The sequence below is a fragment of the Poecile atricapillus genome, chromosome 1 (genome assembly GCF_030490865.1).
Source record: "Poecile atricapillus isolate bPoeAtr1 chromosome 1, bPoeAtr1.hap1, whole genome shotgun sequence".
NCBI lineage: Eukaryota > Metazoa > Chordata > Aves > Passeriformes > Paridae > Poecile > Poecile atricapillus.
Genome location: NC_081249.1, coordinates 159,088,274 through 159,099,047, shown reverse-complemented (window position 1 = coordinate 159,099,047; position 10,774 = coordinate 159,088,274). Strand labels below are relative to the sequence as shown.

Genomic DNA, 10,774 nt, shown 5'->3' with positions numbered 1-10,774 from the left:
CAGTTAAGCATGCCCTTAACTTTTAGTGAGAGAAATGTGTTTAGAGAACTTGACATTGATTAGTAAAGAAACCTGTTTTCCTCTCCAGCTAATCAGAGAAATTAGAGTATTTTCCTAGTATTTCCTGTGAAGCTCATCTGTAAGAGGAAATATCAGGGTTGGCCTCAGTTTCTCTCAATGCTACGTGGGCTTACTATGAAGATAATCCCCTTCTCTTTTTTTCTTTAATTCCAGTGTGAGTGAACACTGTAAGCAAAGCAAGGAAAGCCTCAAAAAAACCTAGACAAAGGACACCCAGGAAATGCCAGTAAGGCAGCCACAGCTTTAAAGGTACCAAGGAATGCTATAAAAGCCCTTAAAAGGTGTTTGAAGAGTGGGACTCAAACTCTCTGTAGTCCACCAGCCATCCTTACCAATCTCTTGATACCATCAACTCCAGTGCCACGTGAACTTTTCAGAACCCCAAAAGCCAAAAATTGACATCCCTTTGCTATATTTAATCTGAAGTAGGACCATTTTAAAGTCCTACAGAGGTGGCCAAATCCAAACCTTCTGTGAATGGATACAACGTTCATAGGACGCAATGTATGCACGCAACGTAGGTGGGCTGTGTGTGACTGTGAGCTGTGTATGTGAACTTGGAAGGGAACTGAGTTGGTTCCAAGACTGCATCTGTCACAGTCGGGGTGCTGCTGACTGTGGGGCTGGGGATAGCTGTTTCCAGTGTAGAGGAAGGTTGTCATACTTCATGTCCCACTACAGCTCTGTGCTCATTTTGTTTTTTCATTCAGGCTCACTTTTAGCCTGTGGTCTTTCCCACTGGCCACCACTAATTCAGCCACCACCTCCTCTTCAGAGGGCAGGCTGAGCAGCCTCTTGATTGCCTGGTTTGATGCATCATCCCAGTGAGTGCCACTGCATAAAAGAAGGGCATTAGCAGTGTTAGCTGACTTGTGTTGGAGATGGAGGTGCTTTAAGAGGGTGGGATGGTGTCTGGTACACTGATAGAATGAGAGGGAGAACAAAAACCTGGGCTCCTTGTTTCTCTCATCCCTGCCCCAATTAGCAGAGTGCATTTCCTTCTGTTTTCTCAAGCAGCTATGAGCTTTCCCTCTTGCCTGACCACCAGATCAATGTGAATGCCACAACTTTAGCACTTGCATCTACTTCATAAGCACTGGGCAGCTGCTGTAATGCTTACAACACTCATGATGTCACTGCTGGGTTTAAGCCAGTGGTCTATTTTATGATTAGAGGGGATTTTTTCCACTGGAACAACTTCAAGATTTTTTCATCGCTTGCCCCTGTTTGTTCCTTGCACCACTAAAGTGTAGAACATGGAAAGAAAAGGAGTGAGGGGGAGAAATCAACTGGTCTGTGGCAGAGACTGGCAACAGTGCCTCTCTTAAAAGTCCTCAGCAAAGCTCACCTCACAAAAACTCAGAAGCTTGCAGAGAATTTTTTCTTTTATATGGAAAAACATGAAATGAGCATTTCTAAGTGAGAGGGCTGTGGTTTTCCTGCTCTTCCGCAGCCAGTACAGACAGATCATGCCTTCCCCCCACCAGCCTTTTCTGTGGAGCCATGTGCATCCCAAGGGACAGAACAGAGCAGCTCCTAAACACAATAAACATTACTCTGTCTGCATTTGTTTTTACATTTCTTTGTTTTATTTCTTGGTTTGTCTGAAATGACCTGTACCACAGGAATACAATTTATTTAACAGGTTGTTATTTTTTTTAGGAGCAGATAATAGTTAAGTAGATACTGTTTATTTCACTGACTGTCTATGACTCCCTGCATCATTCTCACAGCCTCTCTCTCTCTGGCTTCTCCACATAACCCAGCCACAAGAACAACAGAGCAGCCTTTGGCCATATGATTGATTATAGATTGTGGATACAAAGTGGAAGCTCTGTTTTCTTAGCTCCAACTGGTAATAAAAGCTCAACATGTTACATTCTAGGGTCTTTCTCAATTACCTGCCCCTCTAATAGCTGCTTACATGTTTCTGGTGAAGCATGTTTTATTTTATATATTTATAATAGTTAAAAAGAAAAAAAAGATGACATAGCTTACAAAGAGGAAAATAATGCCCCCTTAGCATGAGCAATACTGCAAGGTTCTGATTGTTGTGGGGACAACACAGTTGTAGCTTCACAGTTTTGCTGCGAGGTGTAATGCCCAAGTTTCCCCAGAAACCTAAATTCAGAGTGGTAATTTACCTTTTAATTGATCCCCGTGAAATTTGTTTTGCATTACAGATCAGACACTGCTGTTCCCAGAGAAGAATGAGCCCAAAACAGAAGAGCTGGTCACTTGGGAAAAACTGCCTTTTGTAGTAGCTGACAGGTACATGGTTTCTGTTATCCACACATGCAAATCAGGGGCTGGAACTGTTTTTACCATAGTTGCTGGTGTTGGTATATTCACTGTCACTGATACACTTACCTCTACTGCTTCTCTTTTCTTTAAAGTCCTAGAGCCCATCTGTGTCCCAAGGCTCAAGCTCCATCATCTTTTGTCCCATGAAGGACAGCTGTATGACACTGATTCTGTGAATCCTGTATTACAAATGAGCAGCATAAAGAGCACAGACCCACTTCCTAGTTCATGTCTCACCTTCCACATCCCCAGACCTTTTTGTAAGAGACTGTGAGCATTCAAAGACCTAAGCAGTTGCTGAAGCTTCCTTTCCTACTTCAAAGTGCATTGGGGGGACTATACTACATTAGATTCCTGTGCAATCCCAGCTCATTACGTAGCTGGAAATGCTCCTCAGCTGTGTCAATGTGATAGTACTAGTGATGCACAGCAGATCAGAGTAACTGGGAAGAGATGATTGTGATTCCTGCACTCATTTGAAGGGCTCAAGAGACCTGATCTTCCCAACTTAGGATGGTACAAGCCTTTTAAGGGTTAAATCTAGACAGGTGTTTGTGTCCCAGTTCCTGGGGAAGAGTTTGCATTCCTTGGTTGTTAAAGAGTTTAATATGTCCTAATTAGTGTCTGGTTCACTTCCCATCCTGTTTCAGAATAAATGCAAACACTTCCCTGCATATTATCTTCAAGCAGTGGAGAATATTCAGATGGGCTCCAACGTTATGCAGCTTTAATGGAGAAAGAAGTTCCTGGAAAAAATGTATTTGGTATCTTCATTTTGCTGTGCCAAGGCAGGAGATGCCTCCATCCCGTAGCCCTAATCTAAATAGCCAGCAGTCTCTGTGGGTTAGAAGCTAACTCGGCAGATCTCTACCATGTTTTTTAGATAGTTTCCTGTTATGGAGAGCAGGCCTGAGTTAAAATACAACAAAGCTAGAAGAGACTTTTGGGGTTGTTTTTGGGAAGTTTTGGGGTTTTTTTGGGAGGATATTTGGTGGGTGTGTTGGTGTGTGAGTAAGTGACCTTTCCAGCAGGGCCCAACAGAGTAAGAACTGCTTCTTAGGATCTTTTCAACCCATTTGGGACAGCTACCTTTGCAGAGCAGGCTGGGACACAGTGTGCTGCAGCTCAGCTGGTGGGACTGGGAAGCATTGCAGCAGTGATCAAGTGAATCAGACTCACAGATGATAATGCAACCCAGCACATCTGTGAAAGCACTTACACCACAGCCAGAAGGAGTTGCCAGAGTGCAGCACAAGGCAAGCTGGCTCTGTAATGCATTTCACTTTGGTCCCTCAGTCACAGATGGGTACAGGGATCATGAGTGCAACCAAAAGCCTCTCATTTTCTCCCCAGCTTCCTCTGGGAGGGTGTGGGGGAGAGAAGCACAGGTACCTGCTTGAAGCACAAGGCCACTGTGTAATTGCTACTGCTGTGAGCACAGAAGGAGTACCAGTTCCCATGTGCCTTCTGCCCCTTAGGTCTTGGTGGTTTACTAAAATACCTGAAGCAAGACAATTCCTTTACCAGGTGAGTACAAAATGAGTGGCTGTGTAGCACAGGAAGACTCAAAGGAGATGGAACGGAACTAACTTAAGTACAAGGTGTGGCCTGGCTATGAGAGCTGAGAGGTCACCATGCCAGCACCCTGTGTCTGAGCCTGCCAAGACAGGGTCCTGCAGTACTGACAGCCCTGCTGGGACACATTCTGCTCCAGCAGAAAAGCAGCCAGTGTCTCTGATCACTCACCTCAACCCTGGTTTGGAAGACTTACTCCTGAGGGCAAGCTACTCCTCTGACACACCACCTTTCTCCTGGGGAAGCCAGGAAGGGGTGGAGAACAGAGGCAATAGTTAGTGGTGTCTCAAATGTAGATCAGAGGTTTTTTTCTCACCTCTGGTGCCATGCTGCTGACCACAAAAAGAAGACAATACGCTCAGGTTTCATCAGTTCAGGATGACTTAAAACTAAGTGACCTAGAAAATAAAGTTTCAGAGAACAACAATAGTCAGTTTTGTCAGTCACCTACATTCCCCTCTGGCTACTGGGAATGCAGCAGTTATGGCTTAGGCAGCAGATCTAAACCAGGGCTTGGAGACAGCAGGAACCTGGTTACATAAGAGGAGTAAATAAACATTCCCCCTGTTCTTCTCCTGCCACCTCAAGGTCAGGTATTTGCTTTCTGATCAGCAAGAGAACCTCATACCAGCCCCAGGTATAATCTATGCTAGCTCTTTTTCTGCTGTTGAGGATAATGGGATGAGGCAGGGGAAGACAGTAGTTGGAGTATCAGGGGTTTCATGCCATCCTGTAATTTATTTCCCTAGGCTGCCACAAGAAAGCAATCTCTCAGGCTCTAGAGCTGCCTCCTCTGAAAAGCAGTGCCCTTGATTCCTAACTAGAATTTGGCAATAAGCCTAAAGTCTCTGTGGAGCCAAAGAGCTCTAATGAAGTCTAGGAAAGATCTGTTTTGGGGTGTATTTATACTTGGGCAGTAACCATGCAGAAAAAGCCTTGTGTTCTCTGCCACAAGGAACAGGTGGGGAATGGCACTCAGCTGAGCTGAAGAGGCAGGTGTGATACACTATGGGGTGAAAAGTGTGGAAGAACTGTAGTTAGCACCACATAGGAGAGGATGCAGAGATTATCAAGTCAACCCAGCACTGAAGCATAACATCAGGCTCTTTTCTCTTGCCATTTGGGAACGACTTGCATTTTCTCAGGGACATACATCCTACCTCTTCAGGGGCCTGCGGGGATTGTACATGGGAGGGACTAGCCAGGCGTAATGACACACTGTACAAGGTTGCAGAATATCTTACACAGTTAGGAGCATTTTTCCCAGTAAGAAGTGGGGCCTGTATGTACAAGTGTTAGAGGAGTCTGGGAGGCAGCCTGTTTGTTCAGGAGAGGTCCAGCAGCATTGTTCTCCAAAGGAGCATCTACTCTATAGTAAGAGGCAGAAAGGTGACAAAAAGAAGGACCGTGGCTGCTTCCTTTTCTAACTGACCCCTCGTAACACCAGCAGATAAAGTTTATATTGACTCTATTCTTCCTCTCTTCCTGCTTCTGTCCCCACTCCCCCTCCAGAACTGGCAGAGGGAGCTGGGGAGCAGGCAGCCTGGACAGCGCTGAGAGCATCACTGATCAGAGGGGCTGAGCCCCAGTGATGCCTCAACAAGTGCAAGAGCATAATCTGGTATTTCCCACAGAGAAAACAACAAAAAAAAAGAGGAACAGGTGACTGATTAAAATTTTCCCCCTCCTGTACACAAGATTCTGCAGTCACGCCGACAGATAGACATTAAATAATTCTTCCATAATAAATGATTGGAGATAAAAGCCGGCGGTGGCTGCTGCTGCTGTTTGGATTGCTCCGTTGTCTGCATCTTTGTTTCTAGTTTGTTCCCCGGCCACTGTCAGCTGGTGCTGGGGCTGTCAGACCTTTGCCTCTAGCATTTCTAGGAAGAGTTTATGCATGGGAACCTTGCCCTGCAGTTTGATGCTGTAGAAGTGCTGCACAGCTTTAGCAGCCGTCTGCCGCAGGAGAGGCAAGGTCAGGAGCAGCTTGCCTGCTCGCCGGGGCTCCTCATTGCGCTGACTCAGCTCGTAGTCCTGCAGGGCTTCATGGAGAAGGTCCTGGAGCTTCTGCACTGCATCCATGTCCTCTATGTGCATGGAGTCTGGGGTGAGGGAGAAAAGACAGCAAACGAGTCACACACGAGAAAGGAAATCCTTTATGTTTCTGAAGCTAATGATGTTTTCTTTCCTTCTTATCTGTTCTTGTGGGGATTGGTTTTTTTGGTTGTTTTTGTTACCGCCACTCCACCCCCACAACCCAGGGCAGGGGGTGAGGGGTGCTGTTTGGTTTGTTTCTTAAGCAGAAAAAAACAGCTTGCTGGCAGGTGTGGTGCTGCTGCATGAAGTGTGGCAGCAGCCCACTGTGTTGGCCCTAGCAGTGCAGGGACAGTAAAGGTTGCCAAGGCTAGGTGGGTGCCACACGTGCCCTGTGTGCTGCCCATTTTGCCAGCCACCCCAATGCAATGCAGGGGTCAGGCAGGGGCCTTTGTGATTTGCACTTTCACTTGCCCTCTGTGCTCCTTATGGGGAGAGTCACCCTGCAAGGGGCAGCAGCTGCTGTGCTGCCGCTTGGGAGCAATCTCATTAAGAATAATTAACGCTGCTATAGCACTTCATCTGTCTAAACTGCCTAATTGCCGTGCAGCTGCTAAGGGTGTCAGCAAGACAGAAAAGCCCCAGTAGGTCACAACCAGCGTGCCCAGGGGTGTTTCCAGACCCACCTTTGTGCATATGCCCCTGTTTTCAGAGACCGCCAGCAGCTGCTCAAGGAGCTTCCTGCTGAAATAAAGGAAACCTATGGCTCCTGCAAGGCTTCTTCCCTTAGGCTGCCTGTTGGAGTTCTATGAGCTGTTGGAGGGGCTAGCAGGGTTTGCAAGGCTCCCTGGAGAGTCTGTGAAGCAAAGGTAGCTAGCTGGTAAGGACCCAGTCCAGAGCTGAGACAGGGAGCCAGCTTAAACAGACTGCTAAACTTGTGGGTAAATCATGGTGTCAGAGGGCAGCACTGAAGAGCAGAGAGGCACAGCATCACCAAAGGTTTTCTGCTTTTTCATCTTGCTGATATGTGCTTCTTTCTTACAAAACCATGACAGAACTGGAGACACAGATGCTTTGTCTTCGTTGTTCAGAGACTTAATACTGAACCTATTGATAAAGATTCCTGCCACAAGGCAACAGATCCAGAAGCAATTGCAACGAGAGACAGTGTGGCAAGCACACACGCACACACGTAGTTGCACCGCCTGCCATCACAGCCTGGGCTTTGCAGTGTGGCAGTGCTCTGGCTCAGCCTACGCACAAACACAAATGTGAGGACATGGGTTCCCCAGAGTGACAGCAGTGAAGGGGAGGGAAGCTGACTGAAGTGCCAAAATCTCTCTAGAAACACGTGTCATCTTTATGGAGAGCACAACACAAATTAGAGACTGTGGATTTTGTAAGATATTTGTGGTAAAAATGCTATTTATGATGCATGATTTATAAAGTATTACAACAGTTGGGAAAATATTATGTCTAGCAAGAAAGCTGTTTAAGAAGCTGTTTAGAAGGAATGCACTAATTAAGAAGGTATTAAAGGGAAGTATTCCTAAGAAGCCTACTGAAGAATGATTCTTGATGCATTTTATACTTTTTATCCAAGAGACCAGGCAAAGAAGCTCAGAAGAGGGCTGCTAGGTCATCACACTGACCTGAGCTAGACACAGAGGTTGATTCTGGAAAGAAGAGGGGAAGAAGACTGCCAAGTCAGTCTGGCAACTTCTCCCAGCCAGGTAGCACCTCTGAAAAATTTCCATACACAATCCAAGAGAAGGGAGTGGGATCTGTTTCCTGCCAAGTCACACAGGTCATTTTGAAGACTGGAAGTATCAAAAGCTGGAGTGTCCTCTATCCTTTCTGCTTAATGTCCTTCTGACTAAGGGCACAAAGGGGAAAAGTAATCACAGCCTGTCAGAGTTTGCAGATCCCAGCGAGTGCTAGAATTACCGTGCAATGAGCCATGCTTCAGGGCCAAGTAGGTGCTCTGCCTTTGGGTACTGATGCTGCTGTACACTAGACAGAATCCCAAAACTGCCCTTCTGCTACCTGCCTTCTGTAAGGTGACAAGAATTAACAGCACTAAATAACTTAGCATATACAGTGAAGAGACTGGGGAAATAAAGATCAAAGCCTGCCCCACCCCCACCACACGCTGCTGAAAGAAGCTCAAAATTGGCAGCTGACTGCAAAAAATAAAACAACATTGCAGGATTAATTTCCTTGCAATCCATCAGTGAACTGGTGTCGATGGCATTGATAAACCGTTAATTACGAAATCAATAGCTATGAATTTTTACAGCTATCAGAGCACTGAGGTGGGGGCAGGCTGCCTGACCATGTCCCTGAGAGTCAGCTGGCCTAGAAGCTGGGCTTCATACCAGCAGCCCTTCTCTAGTAGGGCTGGCATGGGGTACAGGGCAGGTGTGAGAATGGATGAGGCCCACTGCTTCCTCACCTAACTGTTCTTGCGGCTTCTGATGGGAATGGGAACCTCACAGGACGCATTAGGACAGAATTTGCTATGCATCCCTCTTTCAGATCTAGACATTGCTCACTGCATCTTAGCATTAAAATGCATTGCAGAAAAAAAAGGGGGAAATAAATTTAGTCCACACTGGAATGTCCTAAAATGAATGTGTGCTGTATGCTAACCTAGAGGGCTCCTTAATACATAGGTTGCTCAGTTTTTATTCCTAAGGAAAGAGAACTTAGGAATGCTTAAAAATGCACTGCTGACTCTGAAGGGTAACAAATTAGGCCTGCAGTACCCCTATTCTATCAAAAAATGGGTGATCATATTGTTTGGGACTTGGGTACTGCTCTGGGAATTCAGAATTCATCCCTCAGCAGAATTTCCTTGAATTATCTTTGCCAATCCCAGCAGGTGTGTTGTTGGTGTTTCACACCAAGGACTCAGAGATCAGGCTACTGTCAGCTTCTTCTCTAGTAAAGAGTGAGTGAGCTCCCACTTCTATTTTCATTTGCTTGAATTCTTAGAACCAAAGGGCCTAACCTAAACCAAGTATACACAGGTCTGCATGAGCAATTACACCCAGAATTTATCTATAGGGGAGGGAAGGCAGAAACAGGTTTAGGTAGCACAGATGCTAATCTAGGTGTTCATCTTTAAGCCCTATCTCTGATCCAAGGGAGCTGAAGCCCAGCCCAAACTTCTTTCCTCTCATTTTAGGAACTGGCTGTTTGCATGCAAGCACATACATGCAGGCTCTGTAAGTTTATGCCTGTCAAAAATAGACTAAGAAAAAAAACTGGCATGAAAAGAATGTGAAGGTTCAATGTTAAGTTGCTACAGAAAAATACACCTGCCCTATTCCAGCTTCCTTACCTGTGTGTTGTGAGAAGCTTTAATTACATGAAAAACAAAATCCCATGCTTTACTTTCATAGGATTTAATACAAATAACAAAGCAGGACTTTTGTGGATTATGCTCCTACAAAGCTACACTTCTAGCTGCACTAGGAGAAACCAGTGAAGTCAGAGTGATTTTTTTCCATCCAGCTGAGAACATGCTTTGGCCTGTGCCTCCTGACCCTTACCTTGGTATCTTTGCTCCACAGCACTGGAAATGGACCCCCAAAGCATCTGATGAATGTTGGTTGTTCTGCTCTCTGTTCAGTGTTACTCCACTCCTGTGGAGACTCCCTCATAAGGTTTACACTGGGCTTAGTCCTGAAAGCACAGTAAGCAACAACAGCAGAGAGTGCTTCTGTTGCACTGTGAAGAATTTGACAGCAGTGTCCACAGCATGGGCCAAGTGAATGTCCCAGTGTGGCACTTCTCCTGTCACAACTGCTACCTTAGCACTTCAGCCTCTCTGAGGAGCCTTCTCCCTTTTTAATCCTGTGACCCTCTGGGTAGACAGGTTTATTAGCAAGTAGATTACATCACCCATAGCCACCAGTGCACAGAGAGAGGCTAGCCTTGGCCATCTGCCCATCCTGGTTCAGTGGCAAAGTGAAGGCAGCAATTAAAACTAAAATAGCAATATATGAGAAATTGTAAAATGGAACAAAGTTATGAAGCGCAGAAAAACGATAAGGGAAATGAAGGACATAGGAAGAAAAGCCATGGCTAGAATGGCTAAGGACAGTAAAGAAGTTGTATAAATATTTAAGGAATAGAAGAAAAATGATCATTTGTAGGGGGACTCTTTTCATCTGGAAATTATTAACCTGTTAATAGCAGTGCAGAGTAGATAGAAGTCCTCTGTGAGTATTTCTGTCTAATTTAGAAAAGAGAATTTATATTTATATACCTGTGTTATATGAGGATGATGAAGACTTCATAGTCTGTTTATGCAAGAAGATATTAGTACTATTAGGACAAACTTCACAGAAATCAGCAGAGCTGGATAACTTGGCTTTAGAAGTACTAAAAATTCTGGCTGAGGGTCACCTAGGGCAGATTAATGAGTCTTGGTATGTTTAAGAAATTCAAGATGACTGGAAATATTCTAATGATGCACATATTTTCCTAGGTCATATCTGATAATTTCTATGCTAGCCTCATGTGAACCAGGGAAAAATAAAGGAAAAACTAAAGGTGACATTCAATTAAGTCTAATAAGATGGCATTTATAAGACATGCAAATGTTGCACTTCGGGACATGGTTTTGTGTTGGACTTGGCAGTGCTGGGTTAATAGTTGGAAGTGGTGATCTTAAATGTTTTTTCCATCATAAATGATTCTGTGATTTTACTGCCAGTCAACATGATACTTGGGAAGAGAGGTCTTGTCAAACAAACTTCATTTCATT

At 45.0% G+C, this 10,774-nt stretch overlaps 1 protein-coding gene across 2 annotated transcripts in view; it reads right to left on the bottom strand.

Annotated features, from left to right (window-relative positions):
* Positions 1–1,355: 1,355 nt before the first annotated feature.
* ESRRB (estrogen related receptor beta) overlaps positions 1,356–10,774 on the bottom strand; it is a 126,483-nt gene continuing 117,064 nt past the window's right edge. Inside the window, exon 8 of one of the 2 annotated variants that reach the window (XM_058850214.1) lies at positions 1,356–6,065. In XM_058850214.1, coding sequence (XP_058706197.1) covers positions 5,821–6,065 — 245 coding nt within the window. In that variant the 3' untranslated portion in view covers positions 1,356–5,820. The remainder of the gene's footprint in view (positions 6,066–10,774) is intronic. The other variant, XM_058850204.1, reaches the window with a different exon arrangement.